Genomic DNA, 27,187 nt, shown 5'->3' with positions numbered 1-27,187 from the left:
GACTGGGAGAGAGCTTGGAGGAATGCAGAGAACCGTCCAGGGGGTTTGCGACGTAGCCTGGGACACGAGGCTCACGATCCCATACAAAAGCTTGCAGCTGGGAGCTCCAAAGAGGAGTCGCTCTTGTCTTATCTAAGGTGTTCAGGTTTCTTAAGCAATACTCTGTGGCACAGGTTGGGGGCAGTCTTAAAGGTGTTTGCACAGCCCATGCCCAGGCCTATTGAAGTCACTTGTAGCTTCCCCCACCCCTGACTTCCGTGGGAACTGGATCGGAGCCCATGTTAGGCCTGTTCCTGTTTATCCAACTTCACCGTGTGCTTTCCTCTGTACTGTGCCAATCCTCTGCTTTGCTTCAGAGCCGGAGCTGTAGGCTGGGGACTCACCGCCCTCAATTAGCCCCTTGGAGAGACACGGACTGGGCTCTGACCTGGGACAAGCTGAGTCAGGAGAGGGCTAATGTGTATCCTGATTAGGGCAAGGGAGCCTGCTGTCTCCTACTGTGAGGGGGTGCAGTGATGGGGCTGGTGAAAGCATGCATGAGAAGCTGGCTGTGTTACAGATGGGGGCCTGATCCTCTGCTGCCCCGCCCTGATGCAGTAATTTGCACCAGAGCAAAGCAACTGCAAAGTGGGTATAAAAAGGCTACAAATCCTCCTTGTAAAGTTCCCTTATTTCTGTTACAGAGTTCAAGCAACAGATAATCTCCCCATGCTGCAAGTTCAACGGCTGCCTCTGAATATGTAGGTAGCAGCAGGGGGCAGCAGAGATTCCTCTGCCTGCAGAACCAAGCTGGTTTGCGGGTGAATCAGACTTTTCCAGCACTCTGATTTGCACTCAGATCAATAGGTTTGTCCCCACTGATGCCTACCACATTCTCGGACATCTTGGAATCGATCAGCTTTGGCATTCCAAAGCTGTTGCAAAACAAACAGAGAAATGCTGTTAGAACTTGCTTCTCATGGGCCATTATTCCCCTTTTACACACAGAGCAACTGAGTTGCAGAGAGGTGCAGCGACTTGCCCAAGAGGTTAGAATTCAGGGGTTTACAGTCCTATGTGTAATTCCTAGACAGTGATGCCTCTAAATGTCTATATTCTATAGATACCATTGTATTAAACCCCCCCCCCCCATATTGGCAAATGACAATGGGAGCTGTGAGAACACATCCCATATAATGCGTATCAAAATCCTAGTGGTACCATGCCTCCCTCCTCTTGCTTTGACTGCTCCTTGACCCCTAGTTATTTAGGGTCTTCTCTCTCTCTCCTATCTGCTATTACTTGCCTACAGTAAGCCGATATAAAATGAAGCTACAACGTGTCAGCGCCACAAGATTACAAGGGTCAATTAAAAGTGGAAAGTCAGAAGCAGCACTTGCCTACTTCAATATACGGTATTATATTTTGTTGCATCTGTTGTGATGAAGTGGGAATGTTCTTAATATTTTCTCTGAATACTGTGTGGGTGCCTCAGTTTCCCCTGCAAGATGCCAACTGAAGGTGTTGGGGACAAAGAGATCAGGTGGCCTCCTTGTCCAGAAGAGACACAGAGGCCAGAGGAGGGAGTGTCAGTTTGGAGCTGGCTGGGGAAATTGGGAGAGACCCAGAACTTGGTTCTGGGCTCCCCACCCCCCAAGATGGACCTGACAGAGGGGTTCTGTTTTCTGTACCAACAAGCTCTGTTTAAACTGTGTTCCCGTCATCTAATAAACCTTCTGTTTTACTGTCTGGCTGAGAGTCACATCTGACTGCAGAGTTGGGGTGCAGCGACCTCTGGTTGCCCCAGGACCAGCCTGGGCAGACTCACTTTGGAAAGTGCATGACGTGGAAGGGCATGCTGAATGCTTCGAGGTCAGACCCAGGAAGGTGTAAGCTTCTTGCCCTGGAGACAGTATGCTCCGAGAGAGGAGGCTCCCCCAGAGTCCTGACTGGCTTTGTATGGAGTTGTTCCAAAGCATCACAGCATTCCCTTCCACACCGTGCACTTCCCAGAAGTCCGCACAGGCACTGACACTCCCTCCTCCGGCCTTTGTCTCTTTTCCAGGCATTAGGAGGCCACCTGATCTCTCTGTTCTCCAACACCTTCAGTTGGCACCTTGCAGGGGAAACTGATTTGGGAGAAATGAAGTAAAAGCTGCCCAAACCGAGCTTGAGCACTCCTGAATTTTGAGGTGTTCAAATCTGGAAGGCAGGTGCTGGGGGTGGGAGAGGGCTGTGGGCTCCATGGGGGAGCATGGCAGCAACTGTCTGGAGCTGCATGGAGCCAGATACGCTGGTCTGAGTGGCACAGTAAGCAGTTTGGGGGTTGGAGAAGAGGTAGGGAGTTCCGGGGGGCAGTCAAGGGACAAGGAGCAGGGGGAGGTGGATGGGGCCGTGGTTCGACGGGGCAGTCAGGGGACAGGAAGCAATTGGATAGGCATGGGAGTCTAAGAGGTTTATCAGGGGACAGGTAGGGGGTGCGGTCCTGGGGGGGGGGGACGTTGGGTGGGGTCTCAGGAGGGGGCAGTTGGGGACAAGGAGAAGGGAGGCTTAGATAGGGGCTGAGGTCCCAAGGGGCAGTTAGGGGCAGGGGTCTCGGGAGGGGGTAATTGGGGAACAAGGACCAGTGGGGCTTAGATAGGGGGTGGAGGTTCTGGGGGGCAGTTGGGGCAGGGGTCTGGGGAGGGGGCAATCAGCGGACAGAGGCTGGGATTCAAAGGGCTCTGGGCTGCTGGCAGCCGCGGGGATCCCAGAGCCCTTTGAATCCCAGCCGGGGCCGGGAATCAGAGGGCTCTGGGCTGCCCGCTGCGGCGGGGAGCCCAGAACCCTTTAAATCTCAGCCGCTGCTGGGATTTAAAGGGCTCTGGGCTGCCTGCAACCGCGGGGAGCCCGCAGCCCTTAAAAACTCAGCCGCGGCAGGGATTTAAAGGGCTCTGGGCTGCCTGCAACCGGGGGAGCTGAGACCCTTTTAAATCCCAGCCGCAGCCGGGAATCAGAGGGCTCTGCGCTGCCCGCTGCGGCGGGGAGCCCAGAGCCCTTTAAATCTCAGCCGCGGCTGGGATTTAAAGGGCTCTGGGCTGCCTGCACCCGCGGGGAGCACAGAGCTATTAAAATCCCAGCCGCGGCCGGGAATCAGAGGGCTCTGGGCTCCCCGCCGCAGCAGGCAGCCCAGAGCCCTCTGATTCCCGGCCGCGGCTGGGATTTAAAAGGCTCTGGGCTCCCCGCGGTTGCAGGCAGCCCAGAGCCCTTTAAATCCCAGCCGCGGCCGGGAATCAGAGGGCTCTGGGCTGCCTGCTGCAGCGGGAAGCCCAGAGCCCTCTGATTCCCGGCCGCGGCTGGGATTTAAAAGGCTCTGGGCTGCCCGCCGCGGCGGGGAGCCCAGAGCCCTCTGATTCCCGGCCGCGGCTCGGATTTAAAAGGCTCTGGGCTCCCCGTGGTTGCAGGCAGCCCAGAGCCCTTTAAATCCCAGCCGCGGCCGGGAATCAGAGGGCTCTGGGCTGCCTGCTGCGGCGGGGAGCCCAGAGCCCTCTGATTCCCGGCCGCGGCTGGGATTTTAAAAGCTCTGTGCTCCCCGCGGTTGCAGGCAGCCCAGAGCCCGCTGATTCCCGGCCGCGGCTGGGATTTAATGGGCTCTGGGCTCCCCGCCGCAGCGGGAAGCCCAGAGCCCTCTGATTCCCGGCTGCGGCTGGGATTTAAAAGGCTCTGGGCTCCCCGCGTTTGCAGGCAGCCCAGAGCCCTTTAAATCCCAGCCGTGGCTGGGATTTAAAAGGCTCTGCGCTCCCCGCGGTTGCAGGCAGCCCAGAGCCCTTTAAATCCCAGCCGCGGCCGGGAAACAGAGGGCTCTGGGCTGCCTGCTGCGGCGGGGAGCCCAGAGCCCTCTGATTCCCGGCCGCGGCTGGGATTTAAAAAGCTCTGTGCTCCCCGCGGTTGCAGGCAGCCCAGAGCCCTCTGATTCCCGGCCGCGGCTGGGATGTCAAGGGCTCTGGGCTCCCCGCCGCAGCGGGAAGCCCAGAGCCCTCTGATTCCCGGCTGCGGCTGGGATTTAAAAGGCTCTGGGCTCCCCGCGTTTGCAGGCAGCCCAGAGCCCTTTAAATCCCCGCCGCGGCTGGGATTTAAAAGGCTCTGCACTCCCCGCGGGTGCAGGCAGCCCAGAGCCCTTTAAATCCCAGCCGCGGCGGGGAATCTGAGGGCTCTGGGCTGTCTGCTGCGGCGGGCAGCCCAGAGCCTTTTAAATCCCAGCCGCCGCCGGGAATCAGAGGGCTCTGGGCTGCCTGCAACCGCGGGGAGCCCAGAGCCTTTTAAATCTCAGCCGCTGCTGGGATTTAAAGGGCTCTGGGCTGCCTGCAACCGCGGGGAGCCCAGAGCCTTTTAAATCCCAGCCGCGGCCGGGAATCAGAGGGCTCTGGGCTTCCCGCTGCAGCAGGCAGCCCAGAGCCCTCTGATTCCCGGCGGCGGCTGGGATTTAAAGGGCTCTGGGCAGCCCTGGCGGCGGCGGCGGCAGCGGCGGGGGGGCGCTCCAAGCAGGGGAGAAAAAACATTGGTGGGGCAGAGCCCCTGCTTGGGATTTATTCATGGGGCTAATGCCCCAGAGCCCCATATAAGTCGGCGCCTATGCCTACATGGTGCCTGGAAGAGACCCTGCTGGATGAGACTAAGGAGGTGGAGGAATGTGATGTCATCATAACCACTTCTTATGACATCATCCTAAGGCCATCTCCAGGGAATCTTGCCTGGAAGTGAATCCCCAGCAGCATTATGGGGTCCCATCACTGCATCTCTGTCCATCAGTTGCCTCTCCCACAGCATAAGCCTATGGCTCACTAGATCAATGGCAGGGATTTCTCTGGAGCTGCTTTGAGGCTCCCAGAGAGGATTAGAAATGGGGGGTATAAAGATGCCCTTAAAGAGGCTTCAAGGTGCCGGTAGCTTAAGAATGCTGTCCTGGAGCCCCATGACTGAGCAAGAAGAGACAACAGGTGAATTACACTGTTGGGGAAAGAGCATGGATGAGACCCAAGGTGGTTCTGTGAAGAGGTGCTGGATTTCCTCTGTATAGATAAACAAAGATGAGGGGTAAATTCCCAGGGCTGGACTCTGCCAAGGATGGAGAGAACCAGTGTGGTCTTTCATGCGCTAGTCTTAGCACAAGTGTATTTGCTTAGCGACTTCATGTCATGTAGCTAATCCCCACAGGAAGTGACAAAGGTATACATTAGGCTGGAGCAGATGAGGACTCGAGGACCAGGAAGTCATGTGATCAGTCTTGATGGTGGGGTGGGAAGAGCCCAACATCCACTTGCTAGCCTGGTAATTTAATATTTTTCCTTTTCTCAGCTGACAAGAAGGAGCTGGAGTTCAGGGTCTCAAAGCCCTCCTGCCACCAGGTATGGTCCTTGTTGCTGCTCTTGGTGCTCGCTCAGATCTCATGGTTGCGGAGAAGGGAATTGGCCTCAGTCATGGATCTCTTCCTAAAGTTCCTTCCCTACCCACAGGAAGAGTTCTCAGGCTTCCCTCCTGGTGCGGGCTGGAGCAAAGAATAGTGTACCAGTGCGTCTCGTTTTCTCCCATGCAGTGATAACACCATGGGTGCATACTTGTTCGATTAGAGGGACTGACAGGACTCCTGAGTTCCATTTCTGCCCCGCCAATTTGCTGCCCCAATTATTTGCTGAATGACTGAGCACGTTATTTAGCCGCTGTGCCTCAGTTTACCTGCACCTAAAACCTGGTATTATTTCTAAAGCATCACAAGTGTCCAGTGCTTCACAGATGCAGAAAAGAGACTTTTTACTCCAAGAAGCTTACAAGCTGGGTAGACTTAACACAGCAAGGGAGGACAAACAGAAGGAGCGTGTGGGGCGAGGCGGGTGAGAAGGACACACTATGATGGTAAAAGATCATGAGCCAGGCTTTGGTATCTCTCTAGTGATTTACATTCAGCTCTTCATCATGGGAACGGAGCACCTGTTACGTTTACATCCTAGTAGAGTCTCTTAAAATATATATCCGTGGCTGGTGTATAGGATTTGTAGATACGGTAAGGTAAATCCTCAGCTGGTGGGAAGAGGTGTGGTCCCGCTGGAAGTCAACGGAACTCAGCCCTCTGTATATCTATGTAGGCTTCTAATTTTAAGGGAGTAAACTCTGGCCAGCAGGCAGGAGTGGATGACCCACGTTTGAGATCAGTGTGGAAAAGCTGACTCAGAAAGCGAGTCCTGATGAGGGATTTAAAGGAGCAGAATGAAGCTGAGAGGCCCAGAGGATCCCAGATGGCATTTCGGGCAGGGGGCACCATGAAAATGAGCACAGCATATTCCCTCCCGGGGGTATTGGGAGAGTTAGAGTTAGTTATTGACTGTAAATTGCTCTTAGAGCCTCAGGCGGAAGGAGTTTATAAAAGCGCCAAGTATTAAAAGCCCCAGTCCACAGTCACAGACGCAGAAATATTGCACCAGCCTGTGAACTACGTTTCAGACAACTGGGGCTGTTTGCTTTGTTCCTACAGCTCAACGGGGCATTTTCATGCAACTCGTCATCCTGGTGCTGAGATCGATTGGGGGTTTATTAAACAACATTCTCTCCTTCCTCAGACTCCTTGTGAAATTCTCCCACTTCCCCCATCCGTGTGGAGGAAAAGCCCCCTCCAGCATGGCTTTAACCAGCCTTCCATAGTGGAGCAGCCCGGGTTGACTAGCCGGAGGCAGCGATCTGCCTACGAGATTATGGCCCAAAGGAAGAAGTCAATGATGGAGAAGAAAAAGTAAGAGACACAATGGCAGGTTTTAACTTTCCAGCAGAGCTCTGTCTGTCTGCCCTGTGCTCTGGACCCATTCCAGCCTGAGCAGTTACATTCTGCCTGTCTCACTTCCCCTTGCGGTTCCAGTGTTCTTCACGTACTACCAAGTGCTCTCGCAAGCTAAGAACAGTTAGGCTGGGTCTGTACTTAGAGAGGAGACCCCTAGGGCAGGGTTCCTCAATGCCTAGTCCCTGAGCCCAGTCCAATGCCAGTCCCTGAGCTCTCCCTCACCCAGCTTAGGAAAGCAGCATGCCGGCCCCTGGTATAAAAAAGGTTGAGAAACACTGTGCTAGGGAACTGCTATGAACCACAGGATATGATGTTAGTGACTTAGGGTGTATCTACACTGCAATATGTGCCTACATCCTGACTGGCAGGGGTGTGTTAGCCAAGCCTGCCTCCCCAAATCCACGTTGCTGACTGAGCCACACACCCTCCAAACCCCATATACCCATGCCCCACACTGGTGCTGCAGCAACACAAGTTTGCCACTAGCATTCCTGGGAGCATAGTTCTTAGTGCCTCAGCAGCTGGAGCCATTCTGGGGACTGGTTTGTGATGTGCTGTGGGAGAACTTGGTGGGTTGCATTCTTCCTTCGGAGTCAATACTCCACCCCTGTTCCAACCTGGCGTTAAGGGGATCCAGAGTGCTGCTGCTGCTGGTGGCTGCTGGATCTGATGTGAAGCCAACATCCCTGTGGGGGTTAAAGATCCCAAAGCTCTTCTGGCAATGGAACAGATGTTAATGGGACACTTGTCCGGTCAAATGTGCCCCCTAATTTAGGCCATGTCTACACTCAAGAGCTTACAGAGGCCCAGCTGTACCGATGCAGCTGTGCTGCTGTAAGATCTCTCGTGTAGCCGCTCTATGCCGACGGGAGAGAGCTCTCTGGTCAACATAATTAAACCACCCTCAACGAGCAGCAGTAGCTATGTTGGCGGGAGACGCTCTCCCATTCTACAGACAGGAGGGGGGAATAAGACTTCATTTTTCTGTCACAGCTATTTACCTATCATCATTCTATGAATGTACAGCACCTTGCACAATGGAGGCTTGATCTTAGCCTCCAGTCACTGCTTCCCATCCGAAGATCATGGATGTGTGAGATGGGATGCAATTAGGAGCTCTGCACCCAGGACAGGTATGGATTTCTGCTGCATGGATACCATGACTCCATAAGCCAGGTGTGAAACACAACAGGTGTTACATGTGCTTTACATTCAGAAGAGAAATAACCTGTGATGTCTCCTCTTCTCTGTGGCCAGGCCTGATTTCCTCCTCTCAAAGTTGCTAAAGTCCATCCACAGTTTATACCCAGCGAAGATTAAATGGAAGGACACAGATCCTGAGATCAAGATGCTGCAGCAGGAAAGGATAAAGGTCAGGAGCTAAAACTCCTGGTTTACAAAAGGGGTGCCAGCCAGGTCTCCCCATTCCAGTCCCGTGTCTTAGCCACCAGACCTTCCTTCCTCTCCTTACCGGTCAGCACTAGTACTTGGTGGTGCAAATGACCATGTTGCACCCGGGGTACAGATACTCCGCAAAGAAGGGATGAGATGTTTTGCAGCATGTAGCTAACATTTGCAGGAGGGCTTTGAATCCATCAGCACATCAGCGCTCTCCTGCCTTTGTGTGCCCACAGGAGCTCATGGAGAGCTTGGCTTCTTCTGTGGAAGAGGAGCAAATCTACGCTGCTCAGGTGATGTACAGGACTTCGTTCATCACTGTCTAGGATGTAACTAACCTCAGTCGTGTTTCATAAACCACTCCAGCTGAGTCCGATAGAAGCCATGGCTGGAGCAAATCCCAAGCCTCCAGGCAGTGAGAGGGAGAGGGGGGAATCAGAAGTGTAGGACTGGAAGATACCTCAAGAGTTCTTCTAGGCCAGTGCCCTGCACTCATGGCAGGACTAAGTATTATCTAGACCATCCCTGACAGGTTTTTGTCTGACCTGCTCTTAAAAATCACCAATGATGGAGATTCCACAACCTCCCTAGGCAATTTATTCCAGTGCTTAACTACCCAGACAGGAAGTTTTTCCTAATGTTCACCCTAAACTTCCCTTGCTGCAATTTAAGCCCATTGCTTCTTGTCCTATCCTCAGAGGCTAACAAAAACAATTTACCTCCCTCCTCCTTGTAACAACCTTTTACGTACTTGAAAACTGTTTTCATGTCCCCCCTCAGTCATCTCTTCTCCAGACTAAACAAAACCCATTTTTTCAATCTTCCCTCATAGGTCATGTTTTCTAGACCTTTAATCATTGTTGTTGCTCTTCTCTGGACTTTCTTTGATTTTTTCACATCTGTCCTGAAATGTGGTGCCCAGAACTGGACACAATACTCCAGCTGTGGCCTTATCAGCACGGAGTAGAGCCCTGGAACTCCCAGAACTTCTTTCGTTGTGCCATTAATATAGATCCGGTTGCATTGTAATGAAGTTGTCAGTGCAGGTGGCCCTGAGACAGGGAGATCCCTCTGGTGGCCCTACAAGTAGCACGTAAGATCATTCACCCAGCAGGAGCTGGCAATTGCTAGGTTCCCCCCAGCTAGCAGGAGAAATCCCAGGCACAAAGACAGGCTTCAGGACTCAAATTGAACAATGTGTCAATCAATCAATCCATAGCAGGCCGCCCTTCATAATCATTAAATAACCTCCCTTACCCCCCCGAGGCTGGAAGTATCGTTATCCCCACTAAACAATACTATTTCCATGCTCAGAATCCCTCCTACATGCGTCTTATTGTGGCTTAGTGGCAGTAACTCACAGCAGTTACCTGGGGAACGTCCATACTGCAATAAAACACCCGCCGCGCCGCGCCCTCAGAGCCCAGGTCAGTCAGCTGGGGCTCGCAGGGCTCGGGCCGCGGGGCTAAAAATTGCAGTGTAGATGTTCAGGCTCAGGCTGGAGACCAGGCTCTGAGACACCCCCCACCTTGTGAGGTCTCAAAGCCCGGGATCCTGCCTGAGCCCAAATGTCTACCCTGATATTTTTACCCCTGCAACCCGGGCCCTGTGAGCCGCAGTCAGCAGACCTGGGCCAGCCGCAGCCACGCTGTGGGTCTTTTATTGCCGTGTAGATGTACCCCTGGAAGCATTCTCCGAGGTCCTGGTAACTGCTGAATGTTACCCCACTCCCAAGGCTTCTGCCTAGGCCACGATGACCGCCAGGAGACCCCTGACTCCCCATCCCCTGGGCACACTGCAGTCTGCTGTGTGCTCATCTCAAGGCTGTCATGCCGTCGTACTGTCTGTCGTCTCTGATTTCACATCGGGCTGGGCGCCATTGGGAGTTGGGTCAGATGTCTCTAGCAATTGCTCCGACCTGAAGATTGGTGTCTCTGCCATTTGTCTCTTTAGGCCCTGGGCTGTCTTAGGATCACTGATGAGTTTGTGCTGTCTGCACTTCGCAACACTGTAGGTATAACCCATAGGGACGTTCATTCTCATTTATAATGTGTTTTTAATAATAACTTCAGCTTTAGTGCCTCCTGCTGTCGCTGCATTACCAAGAAGTGGGCCTGACCTTTTCCTCCTCCTGAGAGCAGACTCATGGCTAAAGTGTCATTCACACACACTCTGCTGCTCGCTCCGTAATGGGGACCTGGGTCGGAGGAACGGACTTGTGGCACTGCCAAGTCACAGGACTGACATGGCTGGGGTGGGAAGGGGAGGTGCGCTGCCCAGGAGATGATCTGAAACTCAGGGCCGCGGGGAGGAAGATGGCTCAGCCAGCATGGCTCATTCCACATCCCTGAGCTGACGCTGGATCTCCCAGGCTGGTGCGCGTGCTGCACTCTGGTGACTAGATTAGTCCAGGGGTCGGGATGCGGGAGAGTGATTTATCAGGGAAAGGGAGACAGCAGACCTGAGGGCATGGAGACTAGATTTATTAGGGTGGGGAAGAGATTCAGTCGTTGGGATATTGATGCCCAAATTAATATAGAAAACTTGTGTAAAAGGTTAGAACTGCAGGGGTAGGAAGTGCAGTGCTAAGTGGCTTTTGTCCAGCCTGCTAAGGGGATCTGTTTTTTCTAGCTCCAGGTATCCAAGAGTCAGCCCGTGCGATATGAAGTAACTAGGACCCTGGTTTTATTTGGTGAGTGATTCTTCTAGTCACTTTTCCATGTCAATGCAGCAGTTCCCAGCTCTGACCCATGGATCAGGGAAGGGGATTAAATGCTGCAGTATTGGCCTGTTGGCACCTACTGGGCGTAAATCCCTCTACAGCGAGAGGACGATCTGCCTGCTCTCTCATTCCCTCTGACAGCATCAGTCTTCACAGTCTCAGGCTTTCCAGTGTAATACTCAATGGCTGTAATACATCCATGTAACCATGCAAAGGAGGCAGCCCTATTAACTTACTGTGCATGCTAACGCAGCTGCGTGTGATGTCGGTGAAGTGTCTTGCAGAGCACAGTAACATCATTACACAGTACAGGGCCAATGCGCCCAGCCAAAAAACGTAGGTAACTTAAAATTAAGGTTGTCACAGTAAGTAATATACACGTCAGAAATCATGAACACCGAGAAATGTTCGCTTAAATCCAATCAGCAACACTTAACTATTGCAAAGGTCTGGAAATGAAAACTTACGGCAATTCCAAGATAAAAACAAACTACATTAAGATGGAGTTAAGGCTGAGAGTATGTGTCAGTAAATTAAAGATATAAAATATTATAGGAATGTAACTGGTACTTATTGTGCAACCAAGCATTACAAACGCAGGAAATTCAGAGTCGTGGTTCCATAAAAGAAATGCACAATTAAAGCACCTAACCTTAACTCTGCCCTGGAGTGATGCCATACTATAACCAGACATTTGAGCTATGTTGTATTACAAAGACATGTTAGTGTTGTTATGGTTCCTAAAGCCCATACAGTTCATACATGCACTGACACGTAAACATTCTAATTCTACACTGACCCCAAAAATGTAGCACAGTACAGTACTCCAGCCTCTGAGTTCCAGCGAGAAACTTTTTAACAAAGGCGTGTTTCCATACACGGCACTGATATCTCTATAGCAACTACAGCTGCCTGGCACCAAGCTCCAGAACAATACCCTTCAAGGTCTGTTGCACACACACCTCTTCTTACTGCAGAATGGTAACATTTTAATTATCAGATTAAGTAGACATCACATAAAGAACAGCCTGGTACCTAATACTGCTGTGTAACTAATATATCTTCCTGTTACCTGAGAATACAGGAGGTGGAAATCAGCCTCTCTCTGGTGGAGCTGATTCAGACCAACTGTGGCTCCATCCCTGTATCCATAGAACAACACATAACACTTGTATTATTGAGCCTTCTCACCCAGCCTTTCCTACGTCATACCCCTGTTTTAGATGACATTTCTGAACAGCCCTTTTTACTAGGGAAAAGGAGTCTGAACTGTTACTGAAATGAGATCTGCAACGGCTGTGTAAACGTTTCTGCTAGGCAGTTACAGAGCTGAAGAAACGAGATATTCGTGCAATTGTGCAGAGACCAACTTCCATCTACTTGTAACTTGAATATCATCTCATTAAGTTATTTGGCCTTCATGGACAAAGTTTTACTCCGTCCTGTCTCCGATCAGCCACATTTCTCAGCCAACAATGCTTTCCCTCTCCGAGTTTGGAGAAGTGGGCATAAAAATTGGGCTTATAATTGAACTCTGATTTCACCCTTCGCTCTGGAGAGACGAGTCTCTTTGTAATCCGTGGGGCAGAATGGTGCAGTTGCCTAAACACAAGGGCAAGAGCCAGGAACCATTTTTAATCCCATCATTGACTCCTTGTATGATTTTGTGCAAGTCATTCCTGGACTCATTTTTCCAATCTGTAAAATGGGGATAACATTTTCCTCCCAGAGGTGTTGTGCCTGTTAGTTATTTTCCATACAGTGCTTTGAAGATGAAAACATGTAAGCTGGTGCAGACTCACCCCTGGCAGCGCCTCCCGCTGGTTTTCCTCAGGAATTAGCTCTTGGACCCAGGAGCGCCCTCTGCAGGCCGGTGATCCACTTGCCATTGGCCCCCATGTCCTCCCAGGACCACGATGCCCTTAACCACAGGTTCTGCCTCCTGCAGTACCCCACAGTCTTGCTGGGTTTCCCCACCCTAGGGGACCCCCCACTCCCTATCCCCACATCACCTCAGTCGTGGCTACTGCCAGTCTCTGTGTAGCTCCTGTGCCCTGGGGCAGACTGCAGTTTATCAGCCAATCATCACAGGCAACAAGGGGTTTGGACTGGCTGCCTTTACCCACCCTCTGGCTGCCCCCCTAAAAGCCCAATACCGAGGAGGCCTAAAACTAGGCCCTGCAGCCTGGGGAGTTGCTGGCCTGGGGCTTCCCAAGGTCCCCTGGGTGAGTTCCCCAGCAGCCAAGCCTGTCTCCCTCTCCAGTCAGAGAGACACTGCTGCTTCGGGCTTCCCTGGCCTTCTTATAAGGCCCAGTTGCCTAGTTTGGGGCGTGGCCCCAGCTGCAGCCACTTCCCCCAATCCAGGGGCGGCTCTAGGATTTGCGCCGCCCCAAGCAGGGCGGCACGCTGCAGGGGGCGCTCTGCCAGTCGCCGGTCCCGCGGCTCCGGTGGACCTCCCGCAGGCACGCCTGCGGATGCTCCACCGAAGCCGCGGGACCAGCGGATCTTCCGCAGGCATGTCTGCGGGAGGTCCACCAGAGCCGCCTGTCGCCCTCCGCGGGACGCTGCCCCAAGCGCGCGCTTGGCACGCTGGGGTCTGGAGCCGGCCCTGCTCCAATCAGTCAGGGTTTTACTCCCTTGCCCAGCCCCAGCCCTCTGCAGGGCTTTTCCAACCCCTTCCGGGCTGGAGCGGGTGTTCACCCCGCTACACAACAGCTATGTAAGAATTAAGTGGTATTAAGCATAGAGGTGTATACATGTGGCGTTGGGACAAGAGCGTGTGGTTTGTTTTTGTGGATCAGGGATCTGCCACAAAATTCTCAGGAGGCAAAGAGAAGCTGGTTGTGATTAGCCATCCGTAAAGAACATAACATGTCTTACGCTGTCTCTCTACATATTCTCCATCCAGTGAGGCCTTATCTCTGAGACCAGGGAAGAGAGGTTTAGGCACCTCAGGAACATCTCTTAGGCCAAATAAATTACATTATAAATCCTTGATATTGTATCAGTCTGTGGCTCCCAGAGGTCTGTTCCAGGGGACATGAATAGGCAGGTGTAGTGATGGGGTGAGTGAATGCCGTGGTGCCTGTTAGGGGGAGTGAGGAGAGCTCTGGACTAGGATGTGGGAGGTTTGCGATACAAAGGGTCATGGGGCAGGATCCGTAGCAGAGTTTCTGCTAGTAACAGGGGGAAGCCGGGGCGCAGGATGTCAGCGGGTGAGAGAAGAGCCGCTGGAGTGGGTTAGGAGAACTTCTGCAGGGGGTTGGGAGGGGAGGCAGGTGATCTTATTCGCTCCAGACTGAGTCCTGTCGGCCTGTGTTACAGCCCCTGGTGCTGTTGCACAGGTCGGGGTCCCTGCCCTCACACCCTCGTATGGCTGGAGCGTTCGTTGCCCTGTGGAACTGAACGGGAGGATTTCTCCAGAGAGAGGCTGTGCTGGCTGCAGAGCCGCACATCAGAGCCGGGCCCGGGAAGTGAGCTGATGCATCCTTACCACAGGATGGCTCTGTGGGATCAGATCTGGCTCGGAGACTAACCTGGGAGCCAGTGTGGGGCTCAGAGCAGGGCTGCTCCCTTCCTGCCCTTAGAGAGCCAGGACAGGACAAGACGTGCTGCTTTTAACTCCTTGCTTGCCAGGAGCACAGAGGGGAATATGTGTGCGTAGAACCTGGCCAGCTGGTGACAGGGCACGGAGATGGGTGGAGGGACACAGGGAAGGATAGAATGGATGGGGGAAGGGAAGGAGGGATTCAGGGAGAACACAGAAGGGGCTGGAGGAGTCTGTATGTGTGGAAGAAATGCGCAGGATGATGGCTCTGCTCCTTGAGGGGATCCCCGAGGGGGTCATGCAGGGGACTCATCTGACTAGGGTTCCCCCGGACGCAGACTGGGCTCATGATAGGAGGGAATTGTGAAAGGGGCCAGCCTTGAGGAAGGCCTGTTCCCTCCCTCTGGTGGCTGCTGTTTAATTACAGAGAAAGGCCTGAGCCACCACATTCAGCTCAGGTGTGAATGCGCTCTGCCGCTGGGCCCATCTCTGGAGAAAAGTGATACAAGGGAATGGGGTCCATGCTGCCAGGCAGGCTTGGACTGAGGAGGAGAGAGGCCTGCATCCATCAAAATCTGGCAGGTTCCCTGGGCTACTTCAAGCCATAGGCGGCGAGTTACATGGGCCCGTGGTGCCCCTGCTCCACCAATATTCAAGAACGTGGGCCCGACTCCATCAATGTTTGGGCTTATATTTTCAGAGCTGTCCCATCCATAGGACGGACCAGAGAAACTGCCCTGGGCCCTGCGCTTCAGGAGAACGCAGGCTCCAGGGCAGCCTGGAGTGCTAGTGGGGGGCCTGGCACTGGCAGCAGCAAGCAACCTGGCCCCAGCCTGCCCCGCTCTGCCTCTTCCTGCTCCTGCTCCGCCCCCATTCCACTCCTTCCCCCAAACCCCCACCCCACTTCTTTCCCGATTCCACCCCCTCCCCCGAGTGATGCCAGGAGCCAGTGGAGCAGGGTGGAGCGGAGCCAAGTTGCTTGCTGCTGCTGGCACGAGGCCCTCCGCTAGTCCCCCAGGTCACCCTGGACCTCACGTCCCCTTGAAGCACAAAGGCCCCCCAAAGCACAGGGCCCGGGGTGGTTGCCCGGATCTGTCCTACGGACAGGATGACTCTGCTTGGACCCATTCTGGGCACCACCAAAAATTATACAAACCTGCTGCCTATGCTTCAAGCCTAAGCCCCTCTCCACAGACAACACCCCCCCACCCCAGGCTGGAGAGGCTCTTGTCTTTTTCCTGCTCCTGGGTCCTTTTAATATTCCTGCACAAGGAGCCATCCTGAGCCTACTGCATCAGATGGCTCATGGGCAGCAATCAGCGGTGTGCCATCCTGCTGGTCTGCTGAGTGTACCCCTGGCACCCAATTCCCAGCGAGCTGCCAGCTGCCTGGGCTCTGGTGGTCAGAGTTGGTCATTGCCTTCTGCTTTTGTGCTGTGCTTGAGGCAGGTTGCCTGGATGCCGCTGTGGTGAAGGAGCTGATCAGACACCTGAAGAAGGGAAGCCCGACTCAGAGAAAGGATCTCCTCACTGCTCTGACGGTGACTTTGCACGCGTGGGCTGCAGGGCCCGAATCCAAGGTCACGGCTCCTGCTGAAACTGGACCAAAGGGCTCAGGCTCTGCCTTTTCCCGGTGCCAGTACCGCCCGCCCCAGTATGAGATGAAACACAATCAACACCACTGCTCTTCCTTTCTGTCCCAGCGGAGTGTGGTGGGTGCCCAGGCCAGGCTCGTCGGGACCCTAGAGCAGCTGGCAGCCTCACAGGACCGCACAGATGACTCGGTCCTGTTGGCAGCCACCTGCTTGGTGTATCTGGATGCTTCCAATCCCGCTGCCCTGGAGGCGCTGCTGAGGTGCCTGACCCAGGAGAACATGAAGAAGAAAATGCAGGTGCGGATCCTGCCTGACCACAGATGACTCTGTCCTCCATCCTCTCCTCAGTCCACTCCAGGGCCACCCATGAACCTTTCCCAGCTGCTTTGCCCATTGGTTTCCATTACCTGGGGAAGATGAAAACAGGCAGGGTTGTCCCAGACTGTTCCCTCACCCACAACCTGGTTCAGGATGGTGATCCAGAGACACCACTGCCTCGAAGTCTCTCTGTCTGTCTAGACAGGCACATCTGCTCAGCTGCGACCCATCTCTGCATTCTCTGCAGATGTGCAGCCACTCCCCTCCCAAAGGGTCTCCCTTTGCCAATGGTTGCCCCGGCTTTGGATGGGAGAATCTGTTACAGTGCAGAGTACAAAACTTGGGGGGGAAGGTGTTATTGATACATGGGTTTAAACAGGGGGCCCAAATTCTTCCTCGGAGTCTGTGACCCTTCTCTCCCGATCCCCTGCAGGCTTTGCTCATGCTGGTGAAGCACGTGAATGTTGTCAGTGCTGATATCATCCAGGCCCTTATAGATCAGCTTCGCCATTCTCCAGTGTACAAGGTAAGGAGGCAAAGCTACCACCCTCCTTATTCTGTGGGAGTGGGGACAGGAACGCTAACCCACTGCCAGTGTTTCTTTCCCTCCCACTCTGCCCATTTCTATGGCCCTGTATTCAGGAACCCCACTGCTGGCCTCCAGGTGTCCATAGGAGCCTGGTTACTCTGGCCATGTGTCCAGTGGCCAGCAGGGATGGCTCTGGCTGTCCCCGTGTCTATGTATCTTTATCCACGTGCCCTAAGGGTCATGCCTAAAATCTGGTTGCTGTTGTCCTGGTTCCTAATTGCCCAATGGAGCATTCACATCTCCTAGTCTTTTGTAGTTGGAGAGACTCTTGGGTTCTTGTTTAGTGGGACACCTGGAGTGGGACTCAATTCTTCCTAGGATGGCACCACCTCAGCCTCCCCTTCTGGGCTAAAGGCACAGCAATGCCCTCTCCGGCTGGTGGCACTGCCAGCAAGGATCCCTAGCCTGGGCACTTGCTTCCTGCAGCCTGGAGAGACGTGGAGTGACCTCACTTGTAACGCAGAGCCCCTCCCGCTCCTCCCTCTTCCCCAACACGCGCACACAGACACTTCCTGCTTGTGTCTCACCGAGGGCCTACGAGTGGCTGACCCAGCACTCTCTCTTCATGCTGCTTCCCCACAGCATCGCGCCGATGCCGCCAATTTGCTGAGCACCGTTGGGCTGGAGCCAATCCGATGGGAAGGCTTGGAAGAGGAGGTGTTCCAGCTGCTGGTGGAAAAGCTGCACCAGGAGCCGTTTCTGGTGAGGCTCGGGGCATGGAGGATTTAATCACAATGAAACGGAATGGCAGACTCCCTTTCCAAGAGAGCATGTCAGGGCCATGACCCCCGGGCCTTCCCTGCTCCAAAAAAGGGACATCAATGGAGCTTTTATCCCAATTACCTCCCTCTCCGATGGGCCATCAGTATGGAGGATGTGCTAGTGAATTCACTTCCATTTAAACAGGAGCCCAAGACACAGTCAGGATCCAAAATCCAGCAGTATTTGAATCTGGTGTTTAGCCAGAGACCAGCCAAGAGGTTTGGATCCAGATCACCAGAACCCAGAGCCAGGTTTTGGTTCAGGCTAATCTTAGTCTTGATCTTATTGTTCTTCACTCTGGATTCTTGTGGGGTCAACAAAACACTGAAAAGATGTTGGGGCTGAGGCTGACCGATAAAGACCCCCCCCCAATGCGCACACATCTCACAGCCCCATCCTCACTATGCCGCCTGCTCTGAAATGTTCCCACCGCGGCCCGCGCTGCATCTCCTTCCCGACCCACATCTCTCTCCTGTTCACAGGTAGTGAGACAGACTGTGGCAATGACTGCGGCAGCTCTGCAGATGAAGAGGCGAATCTGGGATATTGTGGAGAAGTAAGTGGCCATCAGAAGAGCCAGAGACCCAGTTCTCTACTGCTTCTGTCCCACCATGCGTGTTGAACAAAGCCCAAAGGCCGCTGGCGTGGTCTGGGTTGGATTCCAGGATATTTTCCCTGGGCCCACATCTTTAGGAACCTGCCTGCTGGGCTAATTTTCACTGGCTCGTTCACGTCTCTCCTGGTTCCCACGGTTCCAAGGCTTAGCCTTTCCTCCAGGTCAGATGGCGGCTAGTGGTGACTGGACTTCCAGGCAGAAGCCCAGGGAAGGCACAGACATGGTCGCTTGGGTGGGACAGCCTTGGCCCTCCACCCAAGATCTTCCTCTTTCCCCAGTGGGTGCGCAGTGAAATTTAGCCACACCCAGAGTTACAGCACAAGCCCTCAGGTTTGGGGCTGGGGAAATCCCTGAATCACGGTGGATGTCACCAAACTGGGGGAAGTTTCACTTGGGAAGATCTGAGACCACATTAAAGACATGCCCCCTCCCAAGCATCTCCTCCCAAAGGGCTTAATGTACAGAGCAGCTACCTCCTCACCTGCTCCTAATTACCTGGCTGACAACAGTGGGAGGAAAGGCTACAGCTTAGGCGGAAGCGGGGTGGCTGCCAGAGAGGCTGGGGGCTACCCCAAAGCAAGGAGCCACCTAAGGCCTGGACCCAGGAACCCCACAGAAAGTGGGCTGAGATTGCTGGAGACAGCTAAGCGGATTTCTTCCCCTCCAGGCACAAGGCTGGGGAAAGGATCAGACTTTCTCAGGCCTTTAACTCTCCGCTATAATCTAGAGTAGCCAGCATAGGCTGGAAAACCAGGGTTTTAAAGGCCCACAGTGGTCCCTTATGTTGAGAGGATGGGACCTGCATCCCCTCACAGTGGAGGCAGAAGACAAAAGCGTAGTGGGAGTGGCTCCCTTTAAACCCTGCGGGAGGGGAGAAATAGCCTCATTTCTCTCCGGTAATGCTGTGTGCATCCTGGCAGGCAGCTGAAGGAGAGGAGCGAGGTGAGCCGAAGACAGGCTGTGGTTTCCTTGGTAAGTCACGTTCTGTCCTGAACCACTAGATGTGTGAGACAAGCATTACCCTGGAGGCAGCGTGTGGGTGATGGAGTGGGCTGTGCGATCTCTCTCTGGGCTGGATCCCCATCTGCCCTGTGTTTCCAGCTCCAATCCGTTCTCTGCTTGCTGTCCAGTCTATTCTGCCTCTCTCTGCCTTTCTCTCAGGTTCCTCAGACTAGGGCTCCACCCTCCCTACGTGACTTCCTTTAACTTGGGAGCTATGTATTAATCTCTTGGTACATCGCCGCCTCCTTCTCTTGGCCTGCAGCCTGTCTGCTTTCAGAGCAGCTCGGCTGGACCACAGCGAGGCCGAATGACTCCGGAAATGGCCAGTTGGGTTGTGGAGCCTCCTGAGGGTACAAAATACAGCCTAGGCGGCTGGCTAGTGAAAGCTGTCACCATCCTATGGCCGGTTGGCTGGCTGTTCATTTTCTGCGGGACACTGTCCACATCTCAAACTGCTTCCAGAACTGTCCACCCTCATTGACAGAGTCCAGATATTGCCTGGACATGGAGACGGGCTGACCCACTCGGCCCTGGAGGTGATTCCTGGTCAGGACTGAGGTGCGTTGGTGGAGCAACGTGGGGGGAATCTTGCACAGATGCAGCCCTTGCTGTAGTTGTTTTGGGAACAAACAGAAGACTTTGGTCCCCAGAGGTGGGCATCTCACGCCTCACACCAGCATTAGAGTCACTCATTAAAATAGCCCTGGTGTAATGTTACTGTGCACTGTAGACTTGTGGCAGTTATAACCATAGGGTTGTGCCTAATCAGCTTTGGAAACAAATCATCATGTTGTTAGATTCTTTTTTCAAACCGCTGTGGATTTTGATCTTTCAAAATGCTCCGTGACGCTCTGCTTCCACGTCTCCTGTCACTAGGGGGTCCTTGGTCTTCGCAATAAGAATGTGTTCTTTACCCTGCTGGAAATGCTGGAAGTGGACAGCAGTCTGGCTGTTCGCATGCAGGTTAGTGATGTTCTCCAGCAATGTGTGTGGTTCTTGGTGTCCAGGAGCAAAGGCCTCACCTGTGTATGTGTCACTTCTCACTGCAGGTCATTAGGACGTTTTGTACCCTGGGAATGAACAACACGCATGTGCTGAAAACCCTGATGCTCAAGGAACAGACAGATGGGGCTCTAGCCAGGTACAGTGCAGATTGCGGGATCAGAGGTAATGACCAAGGTGGGTTGAGATTTTGGGGGGTGAGGTGCCACAGGGGTTGATTTGCTGGAGTTCTGCAGCGATGCTTCTCCAGGTCACCTCTGCCTGTTTTGGGGTGGGTAGGCAGGTCTGTGAAGCACCAGGATTGATGTGAACAAACTCAGCTGGATTGAGCTAGGTAAGAAATGGACAAGGCATATGCAAACCCAGAAGAAGTTCACGTTGCTTCAGGGAACACATGAAGGACAGGAAAAGAGTGGCCCAAAGGCAGGGGACACATCTCCGTGGTGTGGGTAGAGGGCTAATCAAGGTCCAAGGGAGGGAAATTCTCCCCAGCGCCCCTCCTTTCCATCCCAATCACTCATCGTTCTGTTTTCTCTCTGGTTTTAGAGAATGTGCGAAAGCTTTGAAGATCCTCCAGAAGCTCCCTGGTGCTAGAAGAGGCTTGGAGCATCAGATCTCTCAGCTCTCCTGAGGCCCCACTGTCTGGGGGTGGACTGCCGCTGTGTGAGCTCAGAGGGAGTAGCTAACGTGGAGAGACCACAGGGGATTTAAAACACTGGCTCTGTAGCCAGGGGTTCTTCTGGACTGTGTGTTTTGCATCTTGTCTCCTAAGAGCGCTGGGAGATTGGAATATTCAGGGGTGTACGTGTAATAATATATTTTGTGTGCACGTTCATTTGTAGCATGTGTTTCTCCGTTCCTAGAGGCAAGGGGCCGGCCTCTTGGTACCATGGTCAGCAGCCAGGGTCTCTCGCTTAGCAGGACATAGTTAGGACTAGAGTCTGCTACCCACACCCATGCCAGATAGTACCTTGCTACTCAGATTGATTTCACTGGGACTAGGCACTGAATGAGGTGCTACTCAAAGGGAGTGACTGCGGGGGAGAGAATCAGCCCTTCATTTATCAATCTGCATGTGAACGGGACCCTCAGATCCTGTGGCGAGGGGCTCTGGCTGAGAACCTCTATGGACCCAGCCACCTGCAGCAGCTCCCCTTGCTAGGCAGGAGGCATGAGGGCAGCTGAGGAGCGTAAAGCTTATGTGCACCTTTTTGAGGGCTACATGTTTCTGGGGCAGACTGCTGAAAAATGGGTCTGTCTTCAGAAACTCAGGACACCTGGTCACCTTACAATTCAGAGATGACATCCAGGTGAGGATTGTATTGCCGGAGTCTATAGTGCGAGGGGGGTGGGGGGAGCACTGAACACCGGGCATCCACAGCATGAGAGAGAAGCTGTCCTGAGAGAGACCTCCCAGGGCTGCTTATTAACATACAAAGAACTAGTCCAAGTGCTTAGCAAAGTATTCACTGCAGGGTTAAAGGTGATCGCATCCCACACTGCAATGGAGTGTTCCACCGGGAAGAAACCTCCAGCTGTACCTTCATTAACTGTTAGACTCCTCCAGCCCTGAGTGGGGGATATTAAATTAGCTGCAGCCCTGAGCTCTTCACTGCAGCTGTTGCATTTTCTTCTTACGCAACTGTGGGGCTGGATTTCCTTGTAGCTGCTGCCAGAGTTCACGGAATTAGGAAAGATGTGGGTTTGGCCAGTGACAGGAGGAACTATAACCATATACTCTGGGCTGCCGACTGCTGCATTGTTCTCAACCGCCTGAGACAAAGATGAGTTGAATTCAGTACAAAGAGATAGACGCACTACAGAGCCCACCTTAATAAGACCATAAGTGCTGCTGTTGGGAGGGATGCTGGACTGGAAATGAGTGATCCTCATGGGACCCATCCACTGATGAGGGCAGTTAAAAGCTGCAAGAGGTTTTAAAGGCAAGGAATTTCCTCATATCCTGGTATAATAAAGACACTGGTTTGTGAGGCAGCTGGTCCTGGGTCATAAGGGGTTGATTTGCAGCAAAGGGCATGTGCATAGGTTCTTACACACCTAGCTTAAATAAATATGGATCTGCCCATAGGACTCAGGTATTTCTATCCATCCCCCTGCATTGCCACATGCTGAGTGGATTGGCCTTCTGATTGAAGATACAGCCATGTAGCTATTCTCAGCAGAGCGGCCCTAGAATCTCACCATCCTCAAAGAACTCCTAAATCCCTGCCCCCCTGTGGGTCTGATTGATGGTTAAATCCTCCAGGCAGCACACATGTGAAAAGGCAGGCATGGTTTTGCACTTAAATTGCATGCATGTACCTAATTTGTGTGCACAATTGCTGTATTGTTCAGGCAAACACCACAGGAAGATCTGGAAAGTCCAGTCCATTGTGATTCATAGGTGGATAAAAATGCCAATGAGATGGGGGCGGGGGGAACTGACATAAGAGCTTGTGATGGGGTGTAAAACCCCCACACCGGACAACAAGGGGTTAAGGGATTATTTTGGGCTCAATCAGCCCCACCCTGCCACACGTGTAGCAAATGCTCCATCTGCTGGAGGAATTAAAAGACAGCGAATTAGTTTATTTGGTTGCCAAAACTGGAGGTAAGCAGATCTGCAGCTCACAGCTCCAGCAGGGCAAAGCCTAAAAGGCTCTGGCATAGCTGCCCATAAGGGTCCCCCCTGAGGGAGTATCCTGTGGACCTTGGACATTGGTAACCCCCTCTTACTGATTTTGCTTTGGATTTCCCCACCGGGGGAAAGCCTGGAACTAAGCTGACCAGGAGGGGAAGAGGCTCGGGGGGGAACAGCCTTAATTTTTGGTTGCTAGCCTACAGGTAACCTGGGCCCTGGGTTGGAGCCCAGTGGAGTGGGAGGGCCTGGGCTCCCCTCCCCACAACGCCCTTGGCAGTCAGAGGTTGCAGTCATGACTACTAGGCCATGCTCCCCAACCAGAGCCCCCGGTGAGGGCTGTTACAGGGCCACGATATAAGAACACTTCAGTATAAGCTTGACATCGTCTAACAATTCCCTGGTGCTGGGATGACCTTCCAATAGTGAGAAGAGCTGACTTTGGGGCAGCTTTGCTCTGACGGAGGAGGACAGAGATACCATACTGCTGGGGAGACTCTTGTCTATTGATCTTAACAGAGTCCCCCTGAATTTACACTGGGGTGAGTGGAGCATTGAGCCTAAGGTGTTTAGTCCCTAGTGCATGCTTCTTGCAATAGAAAGGTACATTCCCTGGGCCCTGCGGGCTGGTAATAGCAATAAGCCACAGTGGGGCTGTATCAGCGAGATACTGGCAGCTGATAGCATGAAACCAGTTACACACCCAGCATGTGTGCAGCAGCAGCCTCCACATGAACCCTGTTGTGGCTGGCTGTTCTGTCTTACACATACTGTCGCCATGGAACCTAAGTAACCAGACTATTTCCTGTGTGAATCTGAACTTCTCCATTCTGCAGTTTCTCTTGTTGGAAATGGGTCAGCGGGGTGCTCTGATGCAATTCAGTAAAGTTATGGGGAAACGTTCCCTGCTGAATTCTCCAGCATCTCTCATGTGATGTGAGGTCCTGTGGGCTGCTGGGCTGAGAGCCCCTGGGACAGGTAAGGAGGCAATTGCTGATTTAACAGCTCCCCAGATCTAAATTGTAGGACTCATCTGTAACTCTAGATGCCAACCCAAACTCCATCTATTAATCTGGTCGGTGACAATTTTCCCTTGCCTCCCAGACACATCCCTTTAAACTAATCTTGTCCCTCTCCTTAGACTTACTGCAGATGTAGCCTTCTGAACGGAACCTGACTTGGAACGGCAGCTAAAGCCAGCCACCCAGTACAACAGCCTAACTCAAAATGACCCTTAATTGTCAGCAAAATCACCCATAGGAAATGTAGTGCCCGATTGCACAGGAGTGGTCTGATGCACCACACCTTACAGTTGCTGTGCTGGAATATTTGGGGAAATTACTGCAGAGTAAGGGCTGGTCCCATGGGACTGATTGGATACAGTTGGATCATCTTGGTATCATACATAACTAATCCCAGGTTGATCAGAGCTGAGATGGCTCACCGGAGCTCTCAGGCTGTGTTCCTATGTAGTGACACATCAAGTGTAGAGGAAGTGAAAGCTTAAGAGTGTAACAAATTCAGGGCCAGATTTTGGTGCCTTTACTCACATTGGAGCATGAGCTTTCATGAGTGAATACCCACTTCGTCAGATGCATGCATCCGACGAAGTGGGTATTCACCCACGAAAGCTCATGCTCATATATCTGTTAGCCTATAAGGTGCCACAGGACTCTTTGCTGCTTTTACAGATCCAGACTAACATGGCTACCCCTCTGATACTTTACTCACATTGAGTAGCACCTTCCTCCCTAAGTAGGCCCTTTGAAATCAATGATGAGCTACTTGTTGAGTAAGCTGCTACTCTGTGTGAGTAAGGGTACCTGAATCTGGCCCTCATGCAGGGATGTAGGCTGAACACCATCGCAGGAGATATTTACAGGGGTGGACAACGTTGCACATGGTCACTCATGTATGCCAGACATGCTCTTGTCTTTCTGCCTAGCTAATTGGAGGTGTGGTGGGGTGTACTCCCCACATTGGCCCTGCAAGAGCTGAATTAGGACAAGTGGGGCCCCATCAGCCAGCTAGGCTGAAAATGGGGAGATTTAGGCTGGTGGCAACTAATTTGAGAGAAGATCACCTGTGAGGGACAGGCGGGGCCGCTACAAAGCCAGAGAAGGGGGCTGCAGGGAAGTAGTTGTCAGTCACTCCCTGGGTGGAGGGAGTTTAGGCTGGCAGACCCAGGAGAAGATAGGAGAGAGCTCGGGGAAAGGCAGCAGGGTTCAGGCGGGAACAGACCTTGGCTGCTGATTAGAGAGTCCCTGAACTGGAACCTGGAGTAGAGGATGGGCCCCAGTGTCAGGTTCTGCATAGTCCCAGGGAACGTGTGCTGGGCGTGATTGTCTCTGACGGAGTCTCTGCCCTGCTTCACCTCCTCCGCCGACCCTGTGGTCTTGATTCTGATGCTGCTGGAACAGATCAGAATTCCTGCTCTGCACCAGAATTTTGCACAATCCTCCTAGTCTCTCTCATACCACCACAGCACAGACACTGATCTGCCCAAGGGGCCTCGTGCTGCCCTGAGACCCACCACTGTCCAGCAGCCTGCCAGAGACACAAGGAATCACTTCTTTCTAAACAAACATAAAATGCCCTCGATGCCCTGGGGAATGTTGTGGTGACATCTCTGACATGTGTGACCAGAGGAGAAGAGCTTGGCAATGCTGAGAGATGGAGGGATCCAAATCCCTGCCTGTTGGGCAATAAAAACCCCAAGTAGACAGTCACTCCTCCCCTGCCGTCCACGCAGTCGAGGGCAGACATCCATTACTCTTCCCCCTCCTCTCCGATTCCATGATGTGAAACTGGATAAGTGGGATCCCTGGTTCTGTTTTTTCATGCTAGTTGGAGACTGTTCCATCATCACTAACTCGAGGGAAGACAGACACTAGTGGAGTTCCCCCTGCCAACTCCTAGTTACTGAGCCAGAGAGAAGTATCTGCTCTGCAATGAGAGAACATCCCATTCTCCTGGCGACTGGCGCTTAGAGCTATTGCAGAAAATGGGCCTGCAGGCTGCTGCCCTTTCTGGATGCCCCCAGACTCCTGCTGACAAAAATAGGGCATTGCCGGAAGAAATCTGTGGGCAAACTCTTCCTTGCCAAACAGAGACTCTAGGACCCTCCTGTTCTCCCCTGCTGGGTTAGGACGTTTTGGTGACTTTCAAAGGTAAAGGGCCAACCTGCAGTAAATTTACCACCAAGTGCACTCTGGAAAGAACTCCTAGTGAATGAGCAGCTTTAGTTCCTGCATAAAGTGTAAGACGCGGTTCAGATGATACATGGCCCACCAGAGAAGCAGATACAAAATCCCAGTCTCCAGGAGCAGTGCACTGGGGGTCCTGCAGGTTTACTGGAAGCCTCAAGGACCATTCCTGGAATACCTCTTCCATTCTCAGCAGCTGTCCTCCGATAACACACACGTGTGGGTGTGCGACGTGCCCAAGGAGGAACAACGCTGCCTGTTTCTGCTGGTGCATATGTAGCTCATTGCTGCCTTACCTGGGAAAAACATCCAACCCAGAATTTGGAAAATCCTCATTGTTCTGCCTCTCCCCACAAGCTGGTGGGACATCAACTCCAGGTGAGTCTCTCTCCAGGAAAATCATCTTTATTTGTGCTACTAGAAAGAACTGGGCCCTTCTTTCTTCAGTAGGAGTTTGCAATGAAACTCTGTGACTGCCTAACCACTTCCTTCGTTGTAAGGGTTCTCAGTGTCTCAGCTGCCTCACTTCTCTTGGGAAAGGCTGAGAGGGCAGCAACTCTGACTGAGGGCTTGTCTACACTACAAAATTAAGTTGACTTGAGTTAAGTTGACAAACAGCCACTGCAGTAATTAAAGTGGTAGTTCATGTCCACACTTGTTCCTTCTGTTGGTGCAAGCACATCATTATCAGGAGCACTTCCACTGACACAAGTGGGGCATTGTGGGACACTGACAGCTGGAGCCCTGGGGCTGACAGCCTCAGTTGTAGGTACAGGGCTCCCAGCTGCCTCCCCCGCTGTCAGTGCCAGGGCAGGGGCTCCCAGCTGAGAGCGTGGTGGACTGCTCAGATTGTCAGCGCCTGGGATGGGGGAATGGATCAAGCTGTGAGCCCCATTCAGAGCTGACAGCTGATATAAGTAATGCAGTATCTACATAAATACGACATCACCCTAACTATGTCGACATAAGCACTACGCCCCTTGTGGAGGAAAAAATCCACTTGGCAGGA

General features: G+C 52.9%; 1 protein-coding gene across 1 annotated transcript; it reads left to right on the top strand.

The window, feature by feature from the left end:
• The first annotated feature begins 4,695 nt into the window (after positions 1 to 4,695).
• On the top strand, positions 4,696 to 21,169 carry HEATR9 (HEAT repeat containing 9). Its single transcript, XM_044981861.1, has 15 exons — positions 4,696 to 4,955; positions 5,314 to 5,363; positions 6,570 to 6,739; positions 8,042 to 8,156; positions 8,419 to 8,475; positions 10,136 to 10,192; positions 10,814 to 10,874; positions 15,900 to 16,342; positions 16,797 to 16,889; positions 17,535 to 17,654; positions 18,197 to 18,270; positions 19,251 to 19,302; positions 20,209 to 20,295; positions 20,382 to 20,473; positions 20,881 to 21,169. Exons 1-15 carry the CDS (start codon positions 4,859 to 4,861, stop codon positions 20,963 to 20,965), a joined length of 1,653 nt encoding a protein of 550 aa, XP_044837796.1. The 5' UTR covers positions 4,696 to 4,858; the 3' UTR covers positions 20,966 to 21,169.
• Positions 21,170 to 27,187: the final 6,018 nt, after the last annotated feature.

This window comes from Mauremys mutica, chromosome 12 (assembly GCF_020497125.1).
Source record: "Mauremys mutica isolate MM-2020 ecotype Southern chromosome 12, ASM2049712v1, whole genome shotgun sequence".
NCBI classification, from domain to species: Eukaryota; Metazoa; Chordata; order Testudines; family Geoemydidae; genus Mauremys; species Mauremys mutica.
The sequence above is the reverse complement of the archived record's forward strand: the minus strand, read 5'-3'. Positions and strand labels throughout refer to the sequence as shown.

Coding starts and splice junctions, on each gene's coding strand:
- HEATR9 (XM_044981861.1), top strand. CDS start 4,859: ATGGGGGGTATAAAGATGCCCTTAAAGAGGCTTCAAGGTGCCGGTAGC. Junction 8,157..8,418: donor TGCAGCAGGAAAGGATAAAG/GTCAGGAGCTAA, acceptor GTGTGCCCACAG/GAGCTCATGGAGAGCTTGGC. Junction 18,271..19,250: donor ATCTGGGATATTGTGGAGAA/GTAAGTGGCCAT, acceptor GCATCCTGGCAG/GCAGCTGAAGGAGAGGAGCG.